At 34.9% G+C, this 20,911-nt stretch overlaps 1 protein-coding gene across 1 annotated transcript; it reads left to right on the top strand.

Moving 5' to 3' along the window:
* The first annotated feature begins 1,539 nt into the window (after positions 1 to 1,539).
* MMADHC (metabolism of cobalamin associated D) lies at positions 1,540 to 20,536 on the top strand. The gene is made up of 8 exons (XM_053597464.1): positions 1,540 to 1,706; positions 2,167 to 2,226; positions 7,021 to 7,165; positions 10,276 to 10,493; positions 12,943 to 13,048; positions 13,630 to 13,760; positions 17,553 to 17,639; positions 20,007 to 20,536. The coding sequence occupies exons 2-8, from the start codon at positions 2,218 to 2,220 to the stop codon at positions 20,199 to 20,201; spliced, it is 891 nt and encodes a 296-aa protein (XP_053453439.1). The 5' UTR covers positions 1,540 to 1,706; positions 2,167 to 2,217; the 3' UTR covers positions 20,202 to 20,536.
* Positions 20,537 to 20,911: the final 375 nt, after the last annotated feature.

Here is a 20,911-nt window from a genome sequence, read left to right as displayed (position 1 = left end):
TAGAGACGGAGTCTCACTCTTGCTCAGGTTGGTCTGGAACTCTGAGCTAAGCATCCTCTGTCCTTGGCCTTCCAGAGTGCTGGGATTACAAGCTTGAGTCACTGCTCCTGGACTAAGTTCATGCTTTTGGTATGACCTGATAAGAGGGTACGTTACATCAGGAGGAAAAAAAGAAAATAAAAACATAAACTAGTCAATGCATGAGAAAAGCTTCAGGCAAAATCCAATAGAAAGACATTCGACAAAATACGCAATGAGTGCACCCCAAAACTGTTAAGGTCATCAAAAGCAAAGATAGTTTGAGAAGCTATCACAGCTTGAGGAGCCATGACGACTAAATGTGATGGATTCTGGGTAGGAGCCTGAAACAGAAAAGAACACTAGGTGAAAAACTAAGGGAATCGGAATAAAGTATGGGCTTTAATTTTTTTTTTTTTTTTGAGACAGAGTCTCACTATGTTGCCCTCGGTAGAGTGCAGTGGCATCACAGGTCACAGTAACCTCAAACTCTTGGGCTCAAGCTATTCTCTTGCCTCAGCTTCCCAAGTAGCTGGAACTACAGGCACCCGCCACAACGCCCGGCTATTTTTTTTTTTTTTTGTAGTTGTCATTGTTGTTGGCATTGTTTTTTGTAGTTGTCATTGTTGCCCGGGCCGGGCTGGAACCCACGAACCCCAGGGATATATGGCTGGCACTATAACCACTGAGATACAGGTGCCGAGCCGAGCTTTAGTTATTTTTTTAAAAAACACATCAGATAGGGCAGCGCCTGTGGCTCAAGGAGTAGGGCGCCGGTCCCATATGCTGGAGGTGGCGGGTTCAAACCCAGCCCCAGCCAAAAACCACAAAAAAAAAAAAATCAGATAAATGATAATTATATACTATTTATAAATAAGTCCCGTTATTTATTGAGCCTATCGACAGCCTGGCACTTTGGTAGGCTGAAGACACAGAAAAAGACAAGCATGCTAAGCTCAAAAACAGCAAACCATGAAAATAAAACAATGACCAAAGAAGAAGACTGTATCTTTTGCAAGCAGTAAGAAAAGCTTAAGGAGGGAATAATCTATTAAATGGATCAATGAGTCAATGAATTAAATTAACTAACCCACCGGCTCGTGGCCTGTAGCTCAGAGGCTAGAGCGCCAGCCACATACACCGGAGCCCGCGGGTTCGAACCCAGCCCGGGAGGCCGAACAAGACAACTACAAGCAAAAATAGCCGGGCGTTGTGGAGGGTGCGGTAGTCCCAGCTACTCGGGAGGCTGAAGCAAGAGGATCGCTTAAGCTCAAGAGTTTGAGGTTGCTGTGAGCTGTGACGCCACGGCACTCTACTCAGGGCGACAGCTTGAGACTCCGTCTCAAAAAAAGAAAGAAAGAAAGAAAAGAAATTAACTAACCCACCCAACCAAACTCTGAAGCCCTTTCCTCCATCCCTGCAGGTCACTCCTCCCCCAACTTTTCTCCTCCGCGTCACTGTGCGCATGCGCATCATCGGTTCGACGATCCTTCACATCGACGAGCTCGGTAGCAACTTCTTCAGCCTAGTCACTGCCAACGTAGGCGCTACCGCGGCTGCCGTCGTTGCCGCCATTTTGACGGCAGGAACAGTCAGGTTCTGGACGCTGACGCCTTCGGTGGTGGCTTACGGATGGTCTCCGCCCGAGTTAGGCCTTCCAAATTCGCCCATTTGGGCCACGTCCCTCGGTATTGCCCCTGTGCCCACTGGGTCCCTGTCATTGTCTCTAGTCCTCCTGTTACTCTGTGTACAGGCTCTTTTTCGCTTCCTCACTCTTCAGCCCAGCCGGAAACTTACAGGGAGCTGTTTACAGCCCTCACCTGCGTTAAGGTGTCTGCTTCGACCCTCAGGACTCTGAATCCTGGCCGGCCGCCCCCGTTCCCTGCCGTGATCTGGTCCATGTTGTTCTTGAGCTGTCATAAACCGGGGGTGGGGGGTGCCCCGACCTGCACGGCCTCGTAGGGGTAGGGGGGGTCTTTGGCCCGGACGGACTGGGGGCGAACTCTGCGCTCCCGAGGTTACGGGGAAGGCTTGGACTTTGGTCCTTGCGCGGTGAAGGGACACACAGAAGAGTGGACGTTACCCGGGCTGCTGTTTGTTGTTAGAGTTTAATCTGTCACTTGCATGTTTTGTTTTGTCTTTTCTCAGGATTAACTTTACAAAAGAAAAGCTATTTTCCGACAGTCCTCTCCGCTAGAAATGGCCAATGTGAGTAAATTTCTCTTAAGAATCAGTATAGTAAACAAGTTTGGAAACTTGTTAGGAAATGGAGGGCCGGGTTTAATGGTGGCATTGGTGGCATAACGTTGGACTTTGGGGAAGCAAGGGGTGTGAAATGTTATGCTTTGGAGGTAGTTTGAATACAAACGCTGTTTTCAATGTACTTCTCCAATTTAATTTTTATAGATAACATTCAGTGCGAGCACCCTTCTAATATTTGTAAAGCACAGTATTTAAGTAAATATTAGAGTATATATTTCAGCCCTCCCCCCACCTTTTCTTTCTTTGATTTTTTTTTTTTTTTTTTTTTTTTTTTGAAACAGAATCTCACTCAGTCGGCCTGGGTTGAGTGCGATGGCGTCACAGCTCCCTCAAACTCCTGGGCTCAAATGATCCTCCTCCTTCAGCCCGAGTCCCGAGTTTGCTAGTTTTTCTATTTTTAGTAGAGAAGGGGTCTCGCTTTTTGCTCAGGCTGGTCTGGAGGCTCCTGAACTCAAGGGATCCACCTGCCAGGGCCTCCCAGGGTGCTAGGATCATAGGCGTGAACCACCGCACCTGGCCTATTTAAGCCCTTTTTAAAAATCTTTCTGTTTAGCTAAACTGAAGACTTCGCAACAGTTTTGGTATAGGAAATGATCTTCCAAGTCTTACAAAATGAAAGCAAAAGATATTTACACACACCAGAGCTAACTGCTCAATTATTAGACATATCCAAAAATCAGTAATTCATGCAATAGCGGACATAAGACATACATACGGAAAGAACTACAAGAAGAGTGGAAATCGTTCTTTGAAAGCTACACAGAGGTACAGTGTAGATTCAGAACTTTGTGAACAGGAGTTTGGGATTTCTTAATGAAAGAAGCATTTAACTTGAATTTTTGAAAGTGTGTGGAATTCTTACAAATTCTAAAACTTTGATGTGTTGGGTGGAAGGTATATTCAAAGAACTCTTCACTCTATCCTACCGTGTTCAAAAATTAAGAAGCCATTTTTGCCTTCCCATCTGAATGTCAGATGTATGAAAGAGGTTAGTGAAAGATAAGGTTAGATGTGGTAAAGTAATAGAGAGCCTTAATGCCAAACTCAGTACTTTAGATTTTATTTCTTAATTTGTGATGATTTACCCAGAGCTATGTGCTAGATTAATATAACAGTAGTTAGCTAAGGTGGTACTCCTGTAATTAAACATGATATATTAAGTGTCTAAGGGTATGACTACTTAAGCCACAAAAGTAGACTACTAGACTTGGCCAAGTTTTAAGGTAAATTTTTATGTATCCATGACCTACACAGAAAGGGAATGTTGTAAAAGAAGTATGTAATACTTTCAAAGGAGAGATTGAGATAGAATAAAATGCTAATGGTAAACCTGGCTTTATTTTGGTTTAATGAATACATTATTTCAGTAGGGTGAATGGTTTTGGAAGATCCTTTCGTAAATCATTTTTTAAAAAGAAGTTTATATTAAATATTAATTTTCGTATTCAAATGTATTTTTTAAATATGTTCCTATTCATTTATATACATTATAAATTCTGAATTGATGTTAGTAATGAAATACGCAGATAGGTGTGTCAGAGCAAAGTCATAATGTTCATTCTTTGGAGTTAAGACAGGTAAATTGAGACTTTAGTAGGGACTATGTCAAATGCAGATAATTATTTCTAATTGAAAGGGAACAGCCTTCCTTAGCTACAGGTTTTTGTTGCTATTTGGGTGTGTGAATCCACTGTTTTCAAAAAAAGACAAAAATCTGAACTACCTTTTCTGTAAATCTTGCAGTTTCTCAGTGTTAATATCCAATTCAAGTTTCTTAAACACTGTGGGCCAAAAAAAATGTTCATGGATGGATGTGGATGTACTTAATAGACTACCAGTTTTTGATCTGTGATACAGACCAAAAGCAGGGACTTACTTCTATGTAAATGCATGAAAGACACTTTCTCTTTTTATACTAATAAGAATTTTACAGTTAAAGAGATTAATTGTTACAATTAAATCCTAACAGCTTGTCCACTTCCCAAGTCTAGAATCTTCTGTTTGTTTGAAGTTAATCAAATGTGAAATATGTGCTTTTTCACAAACTAAAGTACCTGCTACAATTTCAAGCTATTTACTGGTTATTACTTTTAAGCATTATATTCACCAGGTAACCCAGTGTTATATAATCGGTCACATTCACAAAATATTTCACTTCCACAGTATAGGATTTGAGAATCTTATAGGTTAAATGTTAAGATTAGCTATATCTTTCAGTGGGCAAATCAGTGGTTGGTTTTGCCATTAAAATGAAATTTTCTAATTGGATTTACTTAGACTGGGAATAAAACTTACATTTTATTACTGACATATAACTTACATTAAAAGTTTTACTGTTAAGAAAAAGCAAAGTACAATCTAGTAGCCTTGATACTAGACTAAATAATAATTAATATTAGGCAATTTTTAAAATAATTCAGATAATCTTCCTTTTCCTTCTCCTTTTGCTTGTGAAGTACTGTGAATGTGAATGATCACATATTTTAACCATGCTAGAGCTAGTGTTAAAAATAGTATGTAACATATAGAATTATGAAAATTACATAAAACAATGCATGTAAACCAGTTAGTACACAGGACCTGGCCCAGTAGTGGCCAAGATAGATTTATTATTTACTGGTACATGCTTTTAAATGAATATTACACCCTTAGAAAATCTCTTATTGTGTCTCTTACTATTTTGAGACTTTGCTCAAAATATTTTGGAATTAAAAATTTTTAATTGTTTTTAGATCCTGAGGCATGGCCAAGCACCATGGCTCACGCCTGTAATCCCAGCACACTGGGAAGCCAACATGGGTGGATCACTTAAGCTTCAGAGTTCAATACCAGCTTGAGCAAGAGCCAAGACCTGTCTCTAAAACTAGCTAGGTGTTATGATGGGTGCCTGTAGTCCCACCTATTCAAGAGGCTGAGGCAAAAGGGTCACTTAGCCCAAGAGTTTGAGGTTGCTGTGAGTTATGACAGCACAGCACTCTACTGAGGGCAACAAAGTGAGACTCTGCCTAAAAAAAAAATAAAAATCCTGTGCATATCTTTAAAGGTTATTTTATATTATAGAAACACCCCAAAACCCGTGTTAAGTAAGTAAAAAGCCAAATAATTACCATTTTTGCCTTTTGAGTAGGTTGAATATACACCCCAAGAGAAGATGCTTATATTTTCAGGTGGCGAACACAGTCTGGAGACAGAAGTCACAAACGAGGTTATATTTATCCAGGTCTTAAAGAGTAGACATTTGCCAAAACATTTGAGAAGGAAAAGAGTGAAAGAATACGGAGAAATATGAGGGAGATATTTTTATGTGATTATAAAGGAAACAAGAGTGTGAGGTTAGGCAGACCAGTCAGGATGTACTCCTATATTTACTGTGAAAAATATAGTTGGAAAGAGAAATGAGTTGGATCTCAGAATACTGTACTATGTGAAAGGGGAACAATGATTCTGAAGTATCAAATAGTTGAACTTTTCCAACATCTTGGTAACCTAGTTTTCAAACCACCTCTGTATCTCTATTCAAGTTCATTCTCTATACTGCCCTTAGTGCTACGTTCTTTAAGATATTCCTTACTTTTGTCATTTTTCTTTGTTTCTTTCTCGCCTATAGGTCAAAATTCTGACTTACTGTCTTGATGTAACAGGGCCTTTCATGTCTTACATCAAATATAAAACCCTTTATAGTTGTCCACAAGTTAACTTTCAGGCCTGTTTTTTCTACACTCCTTAATATTCACCCTCATTGAACTTGCCACTATTTTTTTTTGTCTCTATACCTTTGTTCCTAGAAGTCTTTCATTGAAATGTGCTTTTCCCAGCTAATTTCTCCTATTTTTTTCAAAACTCGATATATCCTCCATGAAACTTGTTACCTCCTCTCCCAAAGAACTCTTAACAGTTATTGAAATCTTTTAATAACTTTTTACAGATAACATGGTATTTGTTTTTACATCTTTTCTAATAAACCAAGGGTTGCCCTTTTTTTTTTTTTAAATGTAAAGGACCAGATAGTAAATATTTTTAGGCTTTATAGGCCATAAAATCTCTATTGCAGCTGCTTAGCTCTGCCATTATAATGGAAAAGCAGCCACAGGCAATACATAAAACTTTATTTACCAAAACAGTGAGTGGTATTGAGAAATAGTTTGCTAACCCCTACATTAAATTATTATTACTCAAGTATTTTGCTAAAAGTTTATGAATGAAAGATATTTACGCATTCATACATTGTAATTGACCTCACAGTCTAGGAAATGAACATATGTGCAGAAAATGTACCATAAAGGATTATGCTGAAATGGAAGAAAATGGACCTTATCATAAAACTAAGGAACAACGTGAGATAATGAGCTCAATTTATAGTGGTAAAAGAAGAGAAGAGAGTTAGAAAGTAAGAATATTTTGGTCCAAAGAGAAATCTTGCAAGTTATTTATTGAGGATCAAAGAATCTTGCTGGTTAGTATTTAGGATAAATAGGACAACTTCTATTAAAGATTTCTATTTTCTCATGTATGACATTCTTCAGTTCTAGTTTTTACTAGAAACACCTTTACCCACAGTAATTTTGTACTTGTTTTAATATTCATTTTTATTTTTAAAATTATATATAATCCTTTTAGGTATATTTAGTAAGAGTGGAATAAATGTTAGTTTAAGGGAACATTACTAAGATCTGCCAAGGATTATCTGTGTAAATATAACTTTTATATCCAAAATAAATAATTTTATTTTGTCATTCTTAGGTGCTTTGTAACAGAGCCAGACTGGTTTCCTATCTCCCAGGGTTGTGCTCTTTAGTTAAAAGGGTTGTCAATCCCAAAGCCTTTTCAACTGCGGGATCCTCAGGTTCTGATGAGTCTCACGTGGCCACTGCACCTCCAGATATATGTAAGTAGAGATTGTTTACTTATAAATGTTGTTTCAAGACATTTTGAGTTGTATTTCCTGTAGTAATTTCTTCTAGAGGTTTTATAGATTTTCTAAAGTTATGTTCATTTCATTGAAAATAGACTTTTGCCTAAATAGTTATATCAGGAAGCTATAGTATAAAAAAGAAAGAATGAATATTGGTTTCTGGAACTTTTGTTTGTTTTTTAATGGGATCTGGGAACAGGAGGTGCCGCCACTGCCTTCCTAACCCACCACTAAAACTTATTTTTTTAAACTTCAGTTTCGTTCTCTCTTCACACACATTCCTTTCTGAAACAAATTTTTTTTTGATCCTATTAATTTATGTTATTACTTGACATTCTTTAATAAATTTCATAAATGTGGCTTGAACTTTTTTTGTATTAGTGTTTATTGAATCAATAATTTACCTCCTGTCTACTACTTCTACTTTTTCTAATCGGTTTTATACATTGCTATCATGCTAGTCATTCTAAAATATTTTAATTTTTTAGTATTTTTTCTTTTTCTTTCTTTTATTTTATTTATTTATTTATTTATTTATTTATTTATTTATTTTTTTGAGACAGAGTCTCACTTTATCACCCTCGGTAGAGTGCCACCAAGTCACAGCTCACACCAACCTCCAGCTCCTGGTCTTAGGTGATTCTCTTGCCTCAGCCTCCCAAGCAGCTGGGACTATAGGCGCCCACCACAACACCCGGATATTTTATGTTGCAGTTTGGCCGGGGCCGGGTTCAAACCCGCCACCCTTGGTATATGGGGCCAGCACCATACCCACTGAGCCACAGGCACCACCCCATCTTCTTTTTATTTTTATTTGTAGAGGCAGGGGGTCTCACTTTGTCACCCAGGCTGGAGTACAGTGGCCTGATCATAGCTTACTGCAGCCTTGAACTCCTGGCCTCAAGCAATCCTGCTGCAGTCTCTCAATGTCTGGGACTCCAGGTGCATACCACCATGCCAGGCTTATTTTTCTTATTTTTTTGTAGACACAGGGTCTTGCTATGCTCAAGTTGATTTCCAAACTCCTGGCCCCAAGCTTTCCTCCTGCCTTGGCCTCCCAGGTGCTGGGATTAGAAGTGTTATAAAAGAAGAAGGGAGGATTTCTATGGTTAGGCCAGTTTAAGAAATCTTATGAGCCATATTCCTATCTTGGAGGTTTCTAATACACACTAAAACATCAATGTTAAAGGCTCTTAGAAATTTAATGTGTCCTAAAGGTACTATGCATGGAATCCTTTTCTCATGGAACACATTACTTACAATGTAATTTATTTATTTATATTTATTTTTGACAGAGTCTCACTATGTAGCCCTCGGCAGTTTTGTGGCATCACAGCTCACAGCAACCTCAAACTTTTGGGCTTAAACAATTCTCTTGCCTCAGCCTCCCAAGTAGCTGGGACTACAGGTGCCTGCCACAATGCCCAGCTATTTTTTTGTTGCGGTTGTCATTGTTTTAGCTGTTCCAGGCCAGTTCTAACCACCAACCTCAGTGTATGTGGCCGGTGCCCTACCCACTGAGCTATGTGTGCCGCCCCTTACATTGTAATTTAAGTTCACTTGGGCATTCATAGCTTTCCATCTTGCTCCAGTTTTCTTTTATAACTTCATCTTTGACTACTTTCCAATTTGTGTCGCCTGAAGACAACCACGTATGTATCTTAAATGAAAGATTTGCCCTTCACATTATTTAGGAGGTTAGTATCCTGAGTATATAAAGAATGTTTGTAGATCAATAGGAAAAAGACAACCCAGTGGAAAATAAAAAAAACAAACAAAAGGATATGAATAGGCCTTTCATAGAAGAGAAAAACTTAAGAGGCCAGTAAACATGTAAAAGTGTTCTCAAATCCACTATAAATATGAGGCACATATTTTCTCTAAAGAGACCTAGAGACAGACCTGAATAGTCTTTAAAAACCATTCTGTTCAAAAATAGCTAACAGTTCTTAGGAACTGCCTCTAGTTAGTGGTTAGTGGGTATCTAGATAGAACCCTGGTACTCAACGTGGTCTGCGTCAATATCATCTTGGAGGTTATTAGAAACACAGAATCTTGAGCCCAACTCCAGACCTATCTGAATGTGCTTTTTTTAACAATCTCTCAGATGAATCTGAAGTACTTTAGAGTTTGAGAAGCATTAGAGTCCGTGTGTTGAGAATTTTGAGTGTCTGGATTTAACAGGAAAAGTTTTAAAATTGATGAGTAATGTGTGCCAGAAGTGTAGAAGAAGGATGATGGCTCTGATGATCTACGAGGCAGTCATATCTACATGACCATTTTCAGTCACTCAGTTCTGACAGGATATTAAAAAAATACCCTTTTTATTGCCAAGTAATGTGCACAGCAGTTGTCCCTCCCAAACTCTCTGAGCAATTACTAGTTGTCTGTTTTGTTCTTTTCTGGATCTTCTTAATTTTTTTGTAAGTTAGGATATTTAGTGTTAAGTGGATAAAGTAATGTGAGCTATCCTGCTGTATTTGTAATCTGTATAAACTCATGTGGCTGGTAAACAGAGCATTACATCACATAGTGCACAACTTTTCCTAGCCTATTAATATCTTAGGCTACCAGGTGACAGCAGCTGAATACCCCTCCCCAAGGATAACCACTATTAAGTTTAGTGTCTTTCCTCTTAGATCTTTTTGTTTGTTTGTTTGTTTGTTTGTTTGTTTGTTTAAAAACATAATTATTAGGATGTAAAATAAATGTTGTCATACATGCTATATTTTAACTTAGCTTTTTGTTTTAATGCAGAATATCCTGGACTTCATTCACTACCATTACATTAAAGGTTTATTGTTTCCTTTTTAATGACTACTAAGCATTCCATAGTATGGATTAGAGTACTTTATTGAATCTTTCTCCTAATAATAGTCTTGTCTGTTACCTGACAACTGGTTGCTTTGATTAGTGTTTTGGAAACAAGATGAAACTAAATTACTTATATTCACACAGGAAAGCAGATTTCAGATCTATTTTATAGATTAAAAAAATACATAATTTTAAGAAGAACCCATTCTTTCAGTCTACCAATGCAGTTGACTGTTCAGGTAATGATTTGTTTTGCTGTTTCTCTTCAGGCTCTCGAACAGTATGGCCTGATGAAACTATGGGACCATTTGGACCTCAGGATCAGAGATTCCAGCTTCCTGGGAATATAGGTTTTGATTGTCACCTCAATGGGACTGCTTCACAGAAGAAAAGCCTGGTTCATAAAACTTTGCCTGATGTTCTAGCAGAACCTTTATCAAGTGAAAGACATGAGTTTGTGATGGCACAGTATGTAAATGAATTTCAGGTAAATTAACATTTATTATGCTTTTCTAATTGTCAATGCTGTATTACTTTTATTTAAATTATTATGAGCATAGTAACTTCCATTGAAACATTGTCCTAAACATAGTATTTGCTGTATAATGTATGTAAAGTACTTAAATTATATGCTGTGTAATTATTTACTTAATTTTAAATTACGGTCTCTTCTTGGTAATTAAAAATAATTTATTTTTATTAACCTTGAATGCAGGTTTGAACTGCATAAAAATAATTTTAAAAAATATCTTTATCTGTATTCCAGATACAGATAATTTAATTATTTCCCTTTTACTGGAAATTTAGCTTTCCTCTTTTTCACTTTTATAAATGACAGTTGTACGTTGTATCTCTGTCTAATTTAAGTCAGTTTTGTACTTCTCTAGTCATTTAAAACTTAAGAAAATTTTAGGATTTCTGAAATTGTTTGGATAATATAAACAAAAAAAGGACTATTTTTAAAAGTTATTTTTTAAAAGATAATTTCTAAGGGTTTGGATTTTTTTATTTGCTTGAGCTTTCATGTAAGTGGAAAGTGCCATGCAGTTCAAGGTTTCTTTTGAACCCTTAATCATTTTTCACATTTCTGCATAGTTGTAGGACAAACTTTTGATCAAAGACATAATGTTAGAAGCAGCCATTCCTCACAATTATTAACTGTATCAGATGACCTGACATTGGAATATAGTTGACCTCCCCTATCTTTTTATCTCAGGTAATTTGTTCTTAGTCCTGTTGGCTCCTTGTTCCTCCTCAGCCCAGCAGTTATAATATTGCATTTCTCATAGGTTTCTGTCTTTCAGCTTCTCATTTGAGTTTCTTCTAGTCACTTCACGTCTTGCCTTCCTCCACAAGGCCTTTTTTAAAATAATTTCTAATTTAATATTTTTATTTCTAACATTTCTGGCTCTGTTTTTAATCTCAAAACCTGTCTTCACTCCCATGTTGTAGCCAGTAGTATAAATGGCATAACCCTCCTGCCTTTTTCCCAAGATAAAAATTATAGCACCAAATTTGAATCTTTTCTCCATCATACCCCTTAAATAATGTGAAAATCACATTGCTTCCATCTCTGACTTTGCTCCAAATTAGTGTCCTTTCAGTTCTCTGCCAGAATTAAGGCCTCTCACAATATCACCTGTGTTCTTAGAGGCATTATGGTATGGGGGACTATGGAGGTAGAATACATCTAGATTCAAGGGTTAGCTCTGCAATTTACTTAATTTCGTGACCTTGAGAAAATTACTTAACGTTTCTAAGCCTCTATTTCTTTGTAAAATAAGAATAACAATAACCTCATTGTTACTGAGATTATAATAGAGATCCAGTCTACAAGATTGCTATGAGAATGAAATGTGAAGATGTATGTAAAGTACTTAAATTCACAAAGTAGTCAATAAATTTTACTTGTTCACTGGTATATCGCCTGCTCCTCGTTACCATACATCCTCCATGCTAATGCTAACATTTGTTTTTTATATTTTATTTTCCTATTTCTTGTTGCCTATAGACTAGTCAGAATTCCTTATCATACCGTAATGGCATTTCACAATTTTGATCCCTTATCTCCCACTACTTCCTCCTCCCTCTGTACTCCAACCACAATGTTTTTTGTATTTTTCTCAAATAGAACATTCTGTGTTTTGCCCTGTTGTTAATCTCTTGTTAGACTATTTTTTCTTCCTGAATTCCTAGCCTACGTACCACCTATTCTTTATCTGTCAGACATACACATTAACATCTAGTTCACGTATTTCAGTCTTCTCCTGAATCCTAGCAAAGCAAGGTTCTTCCTCATGTGTGTCCCCAGAAGACTTTACTACAACTCTAGCACTTTTCATGTTGAATTGCATTTCTTTCATTATCCTTATTTTCCTTCCACTAAAGCTGATACACCTCTGAGGTTTAAAGGCTGGATTTTTTTTTTTACTATTGTAACACCTGTTCTTTTATAGTGTCTGGGTATATGGTAGGCTCTTTAGTAAATTTCAGTTGACTAAAAGCCTCAAGCCCTTCCTGATAGAGAGGCTATACCATTTATATTTAATTATGTTATTATATAATTCAGTGGTATTATCCCCATTTTATGGATTATAGAAGAAAAATAGATATCACAAAATAGAAATGGTAACATTGTAAGACACAGCATTTTAGTTTCTTGGGCAATTTTTGTTTAAATCAAGTATTGAAATATCAGTATATTTACATACTCAGGTTCTGTTTCATTCAAAATTTTTGTAGAACTTTCAAATTTTATATTCATCATAGAGAAAAAAATTGAGTTTATAGGAAAATACTATCACTGTACTTCATTCACCAGTTAGATTATAACTACTTATAAAAAAGATTTTCAAAGGAAAACAAGTTCTTAACAGGCAAGATATCATTTTATTTGAACTCCAGATTTTGTTTACTTACATACTTATTCCCCTTAGGGTAATGATGCACCTGTCGAACAAGAAATTAACAGTGCAGAAACTTACTTTGAAAGTGCCAGAGTAGAGTGCGCAATCCAAACATGTCCAGAATTGCTGCGAAGAGGTATGTCATACTTTATACATTGAAACACTAATATGAATTAGATAATATTACTTAATTTTTTAATAATTTGAATAATGTACTATGGGAATTATAATTCTTAATATTTTAATGTTTTGTCTCTGGCTGGAAATGATTGTATGGCCTAAATAAAAGCTTTCAAATATCCCCTGACATCTGATTGTATGCTGCCATGCTTCATATATGGAAGAGCAAAAATTATAACTTTTTCGCTAAAGCTTTCAAGTCACTTTTATGCCTGGTGATTATTAGAGTTATAATTTCATGAGTTAGCACGTAATACTGAGAAAAGTCTTCATAATAAACATTTTTGAAAAATTATATTAACACCAATGATGTGTAACCTTATCCTTCAATTGTTGGCAGTAATATTTCAATTCATGCCAGAAAAGTATAAATAAAACTAAATACATTTTATCCTTTTCAAAAATAATATGCATTTATAAAAATAGAACACAATAATTTAACATAATCATTTTTCTAAATAAGTATTTTTATGCACTTTTTTTCTTTAAAAAGCAAAATGGTTCTCCATAGAATTTTTGTTTTTATTTTATTTGTAGATTTTGAATCACTATTTCCAGAAGTAGTTAATAACAAACTAATGATTCTGACTGTAACACAGAAGACTAAGAATGACATGACTGTTTGGAGTGAAGAAGTGGAAACTGAAAGAGAAATGCTCTTAGAAAAGGTAATTTTTTCAACTGGTAACAGTTTAACTTTGTGGTGCTATTTAAATACCAGTGAACCAATATTTTAACATGGTAAATGTCCTTTTCAGCCTTTATTCATTCTCTGCTAAATTTTTTTTTTTTTTTGTAGAGACAGAGTTTCACTTTATTGTCCTCGGTAGAGTGCCGTGGCGTCACACAGCTCACAGCAACCTCCAACTCTTGGGCTTACGCGATTCTCTTGCCTCAGCCTCCCCAGCAGCTGGGACTACAGGCGCCCGCCACAACGCCCGGCTATTTTTTGGTTGCATTTTGGCCGGGGCTAACTTTGATAAAAATAGATTATGTAAGACTTTTTTTTAAATCGTGCAGTTTTACTCAAAGTACTATGAGTCAATTGTATTCACAATTTTTAAGAGTCCTCTTTTTTAAGAATAAACTGCCACTTACTTCTAGTATCTTTATAAAATGTAGGTTCTGTCCAGGATCTTCCTTAGTTTTTTTTTTTTTTTTTTTTGTGTGTGTGTGTGTGTGTGTTATGTTTTAGGCAATTTGTAATATAAGGTCCAAAACAAAAAAGTAAAGTTAACTCTTCCTATTCATGTCTTTCTTTTTCTTCTTCTGACTCTCCATCTCTCCTCCTGCCCTTTCCTTTCCCCTCCCCCTACTCATACCTGTATCCCTACCACCCTTTTCTCTCTTTCTTTCCTTTTCTTTTTTCTCCCATATCCTGTCTCTTCACCTTAAGAGAATGTCAAGAACACTCCTTAAAACATGTCAAATAAAAATTACCCCAGCCCTTTCTAAGAGGTGACAGTAACATTGTATGGTATAATAAGAGTATAATCTTATGTACCCACACTTTTTTCTGTCCTTTGCTCCTAATCTACAAATATGTTTTGACAGCTTTCCATGCAAATACACAGACACGTTTCATTCATTGTAAAATCTGCATAGTATACTACATGAGTAAACCATAAATTTTTTAAATTATTTAAATATTGTCCTAGAGGTTTGAAAATTCAAGTTTTGCTATTACAGGCAACACAGCAGTGGCAATTTTTGTTCATAAATTTGTATGCACACTGGTATCTATAGAATCCTAAATAGAAAATTGCTGAGTCAAGGGATATGCACATTTTAAACTTTGTTTTTTATTGTGGGGATTCATTAAGGGTACAAGAAGCCGGGTTACACTGATGGCATTTGTTAGGTTAAGTCCCTCTTACAATTGTGTCCTGCCCCCAAAAGGTGTTTCACACACTGAGAACCCCTAACCCCTTCCTTCTTCTCTCTCTCTGCTCTTCCCTTCTCCTACCCCACTCCTGCCTTCTCTCTTTCTGCTCCCCTTCCCCCAACCCCCACTGTGTACTAAGTCATCAACTGTCTTCATATGAGAATTGAGTACATGGGATTCTTTACTACAATGCTTTACTAAGAATAATGTGTCCCAGGGCTGCACCTGTAGCTCAAAGAGTAGGGCACCAGCCCCATGTACCGGAGGTGGCAGGTTCAAACCAGGCCCTAGCCAAAAACTGCAACAACAACAACAAAAAAGAATAATGTGTTCCACTTCCATCCAGGTTAATACAAAGGATGTAAAGTCTCCATCTTTTTAATGGCTGAATAGTATTCCATGGTATACATTTACCACAGCTTGTTAATCCATTCCTGGGTTGGTGGGCATCTAGGCTGTTTCTACATTTTGGCAATTGTAAATTGAGCTGTGATAAACAGTCTAGTGCAAGTGTCCTTATGGTAAAAGGATTTTTTTCCTTCTGAGTAGATGCCCAGTAATGGGATTGCAGGATCAAATGGGAGGTCTAACTTGAGTTCTTTAGGGTTCTTCATACTTGTTTCCAAAAAGGTTGCATTAGTTTGCAGTCCCACCAGCAGTGTAAAAGTGTTCCTTTCTCTCCACACCCACGCCAACATGTGCAGTTTTGAGATTTTTGTGATGTGGGCCATTCTTGCTGGGGTTAGATGATATCTGAGGGTGGTTTTGATTTGCATTTCTCTAATAATTAGGGATGATGGAGCATTTTTTCATATGTTTGCAAGCCATTCATCAGTCTTTTTTTAGAGAAGGTTCTGTTCATCTCTCTTGCTCTTGATATATGGAATTGTTGGCTTTTTACATGTGAGTTAATTTGAGTTCTCTATAGATCAGCAGTTCTCAACCTGTGAATCGTGACCCACAGGAACTGTATTAAAGGGCTGCAGCATTAGGAAGGTTGAGAACTACTGCTATATAGATCCTAGTTATCAAGCTTTTGTCTGATTCAGAATATGCAAATATACTTTCCCATTGTGTAAGTTGTCTATTTGCTTTGGTGGTTATCTCTGAAGTTTTTCAGTTTAAGTCCAATTTGTTTATTTTTGTTGTTGTTGCAATTGCCACAGAAGTCTTCATAAAGTCTTTCCCTAGGCCAATATCTCCAATGTTTTTTCTATGCTTTCTTTGACGATTTTAATTGTTTCACGCCTTAAATTTAGGTCTTTTATCCATCTTGAATCAATTTTTGTGAGTGGAAAGAGGTTGCAGGTCCAATTTCCGTCTTTTACATGTGGATATCCAGTTCTCCCAGCACCATTTATTGAATAGGGATTCTTTCCCCCAGTGTATGTTCTTGTTTGGTTTATTGAAGATTAGGTGGCTGTAAGATGTTAGTTTCATTTCCTGGTTTTCTATTCGATTCCAAATGTCTATGTCTCTGTTCTTGTGCCAGTACCATGCTGTCTTGACCACTATGGCCTTGTACAGCTTAAAGTCTTTTTATTACTAAGAACTGCCTTAGCTATACAGGGTTTTTTCTGGTTCCATAGAAAATGAAGAATTATTTTTTCCAAGTCTTGGAAGTATGATGTTGGTATTTTAATAGGGATAGCATTTTCAATTTACATATTACAATAATGCTTAGGAAATACAGACTTATTACTATCATTGAGGTGCTATAGAGCTCTCACATGTTCATTGTGTTTGTGGTCCTAGTTTTTGGTCAGTTAAATATGCTGAACCTAATTGGATACTGTGAGTCTAGTACAGTTATTTCCAAGTCAGTTTTCAGGATTTTTAAATGGCAGAATGCTTTATCTTGATTTTTAGTTGTATGACTAGAGCTATTTTATTTTCTATGAAAAAATATTTTCTTTTAATTTAAGTAATTAATTTGATTATTAGTGAGTATTCTATATGTAGATGTTTTATGTTTTATGCTTTAAATGTGTACTGATTTTTTTCCAGTAGATGTCATTGTTTGCTAATGATGAACAGAAATCTTAAGAAAAATACTTAAGCTGGTTAGCTGGTTCTTTCTATGATAATTGGAGATTCTTTCAGTTAATCTTTATAATATTTGATTGCATAGCATAGTTTTGTTCTCCACGTAGTTTTTATTTATGGCACATCTGTTCATTAAATTGAAATATATCCTAATGACTATTTTCTATGCCATACTCAATTTTTCTATTTTCAGAATTAAAAGAATTAATAAATAAATATGTTGTCTCAGAGAATACAGTATTATCTGAATGTTTATTGTTAGTTTAATAGAACGTATTAGGAGAAAATAAGTTAGCTTAGGTGGTGTACCAGTATAGTGGAGATGAGCAATATTTTTCTTTAAGAGGCAAAAGACAGACTTTTAACAAATTTTAATTAAAGATCTAATTTATCATTGGTTTTTATTTTTTGTTAATCTGAGTGCATTCTCTATCTGAAGCAAAAGATACTCATATAAAAATTTATTAAAGATAAAACAATCTTTAGTATTGCTATCTTAAGCATATTCTTTGTACCTTTTTCATTATAGTTCATCAGTGGTGCTAAGGAAATTTGCTATGCTCTTCGAGCCGAAGGATACTGGGCTGACTTTATTGACCCATCATCAGGTTTGGCAGTAAGTAATTACATTTTCAAAAGTAAATTATATAAAGTAAAGATATTTTTTATTGTAAGATTGTTCACAACTTTGGTAAAAATAGATTATTTAAGACTTTAAAAATCTCACAGTTTTACACAAGCACTACGAGTCAGTTGCAGTCATATTTTTGAGGGACCTCTCATTCACAGATAAATTTCTCTTAATTTCTTTTTAATTTTTCTTAGTTTTTTTAAATTTAAAGAGTTTTTAATTTACATTCTTCCTAGTAGATATTAGCATTTGATTTGCATTGAATTAGTATGTTTATTTTTTGGAAGTTCAAAATTATATGTCAGTATGCTCTCGTTTCTTTTTTTTTTTTAATATGCATGTGTTTATTAGGTTTCCAGTTTCTGCCTTCACAATTAAAAAGGCTTAAAATTTAATAACAATAACAATATTTAAGATAAGGACTAGAAACAAAAACCTCGTAAGGAACGAACGAAGATAAATACATTCAGAAAAGAAATCAGACGATTGCTGCATTGAAATATTAAGCAATAATAATAATAATGCAAAAAAAGTAACATTCACATTGTCAGATAAGAGTATGTCTATTATAGAATAGAGCTTTGACTCTGAGGTTCAGTATGGAGTCATCAGTTAACTTATTTTTTTTTCCTAAAGTCTCAAAAAATAGACAACTAATATTTATGAATGAAAGTAAAAGATTATTTCATAAAACAGAGCATGCCAAATCTTACAGACAATAGAAAAAGAAGAAATACTTCAAAATCATTCTACTTAATCTGGATACACCTGATATTAAAATTGGAGAAAATATATTATTATAAAGGGGAAATTACAAATATATTTCACTTATAAATGAGGATGCAATATCTAAACAACATATTAAGCTGAATTAAAAATCAATGTTTAATGTACTTTGGTCAAAAGTACTATTCTCACATAATTCTCACAAAAGTGAGTAATTCTCTCATAAATTGGATTTAATTATGCTCTTGTTTCTTAAAGGAAGAAATACTAGAATTGAAGAAAATGTAAATGGTAAAATATTTAGAAAATAACTTTGGAAATTAATATAATTTTAATTTTAGTAATATTAAATATATTAAATTTAATTATATTAAATTATATTAATTTCCAAAAAGTTATTTTCTAAATATAAAAAGTATAATATAAGCTGACTTTATTGACCCATCATCAGGTTTGGCAGTGAGTAATTCCATTTTCAAAAGTAATATACTTAGTAATTTTATACTTTTTATATAAAAGTATAATATACTTAATATAAAATATATATTAATATAAAAGTTATTTTATAAATATAAAAAGTATAATATTATAAATATTAAATAAATTTGAAGAAAATAACTGAACCACCATTGTGGTCATTTTTTTTAATTCTGGATATATCTTTTCTTTTCTTTTTTTTTTTTTTTTTCTTTTTTTGAGACCAAGTCTTACTCTTCCCTGGGCGCAAAGTGCCATGGTGTTATCACAGCAACCTCAGTCTCTTGACCTCAAGCAATTCTATTGCCTCAGCCTCCTAAGTATCTGGGACTATAGGCTCTCACTACAACAGCTGGCTAGTTTTTACTATTTTTAGTAGAGACAGGGTCCCACTCTTGTTCAGGTTGGACTTGAACTCATGAACTCAAGCAGTATACCTACCTTGGCCTCCCAGAGTGCTAGGATTATAAGCATGAGCCACTGAGCCAGCTTAGATGTATCTTTTAATTACAGATAGTAATAAAATCATTTTTTTAATTTTAAGATAGGCATATATACTGCACTGCAGTAGTACCTCCATAGTGGACTACCACCCTACATTGACCAGCTCCTTAAGTTGACCTAATTTTCATAGATACAGATATATATATATATATATATACACACACACACACACACACACATACACCTAGTAGTTCCTTAAGTTGACCAGTTTTCTTACAGTCCCTTGGGTGGTCAATTTACAGAGGTTGTGTGTATTTTTTTCCCCAAAGTCAAATAAAATAAAATAGAGACTAGAAATGGAAGACTTGCTCTAGGCTTTAGTTTTCTTATCTTGAAGATGATGAAGGTGAATGGTAGATGATTGTCTAAAGTTTGTTCTTTTTTTAAAGGTTGTATAATCTTACACATTTGATTCCAGGTAACATGGAATTTGATCATTTCACATTTTCAGACACAGTATTGGGGAGAGGAGGTTTTAGGACAGTTGAGGCATTACATATGACATTTTTCTTAATTAATTTTGTAAATGTTTACAGTATTAAAATAGATTGTATTTGTGTAGACTAGATGTATACTCTTGTTTACCTAAAAATTATTGCTACACTGTCTTGGTAATGAAAATATTCATTTTTTTATTTCCTTCAGTTTTTTGGACCATATACAAACAACACTCTTTTTGAAACAGATGAACGCTACCGACATCTAGGATTCTCTGTTGATGATCTTGGATGCTGTAAAGTGATTCGTCATAGTCTTTGGGGTACCCATGTATTTGTAGGAAGTATCTTCACTAATGCAACACCAAACAGTCATATTATGAAGAAATTAAGTGGAAACTAGCAGTAACGTCAGTTTATTTGCAGAACTGTTTGTATTAACATTTGAGTTGATCTATAAACATTGTCAAAGACTTCAATTTTTAAAAGATACTTATTTCTAAGTATTTATTTCAACATTTATGAATTTACAACATTCTTAAGTGATTTGGGATTTTAAAATTACAAATGCTTATTATTTGTAATATCTTTGAATACATGAGCACATCCACATCATATAGAATGTGACAATTAGCATGTAACCAGGGTATAATCTCTTATTGTTATTTCTCCCCTTTATTGAAAAAAAAAAAAAAACTCAGTTTTGTGTTGCTCCAAAATAAACCACACATTTGGTTATGATAACGTGTTTTGCATTGTTATTTTTTACAATAACAGTTCTTGAGTCTTAGGAATCATACTAATCTTTATCAAGTGTTTTTAATAATTTTTAATTCAAGTGCAATTAAAAATTCTAGATTCATTATAGATTTTACTTTTTCTAATTATTTTCTTTATTATCTCTTAAGTGTTCCTGAGTATTATTTTGAAATAATATGTGTGTAGGAAAAGAAGAATAAGGATAATATGTCTTTACATGAATCTCATCCTTACATACTAAAGTAATTTTTAACTCCTGAGTTGAGACAGATGTAGTCTATTTTCAGATAAGCTATGCTTCAGCTAAAAAATTACATTTCTTCGATTTTAACAGTAGGTGGAAAGTGCAGTACT

Source organism: Nycticebus coucang, chromosome 7 (assembly GCF_027406575.1).
Source record: "Nycticebus coucang isolate mNycCou1 chromosome 7, mNycCou1.pri, whole genome shotgun sequence".
NCBI lineage: Eukaryota > Metazoa > Chordata > Mammalia > Primates > Lorisidae > Nycticebus > Nycticebus coucang.
Note: the sequence above shows the minus strand (reverse complement) of the source record. Positions and strands in the feature narration are given on the sequence as shown.

Coding starts and splice junctions, on each gene's coding strand:
- MMADHC (XM_053597464.1), top strand. Junction 7,166..10,275: donor CACTGCACCTCCAGATATAT/GTAAGTAGAGAT, acceptor GTTTCTCTTCAG/GCTCTCGAACAGTATGGCCT. Junction 13,049..13,629: donor TCCAGAATTGCTGCGAAGAG/GTATGTCATACT, acceptor TTTTATTTGTAG/ATTTTGAATCACTATTTCCA.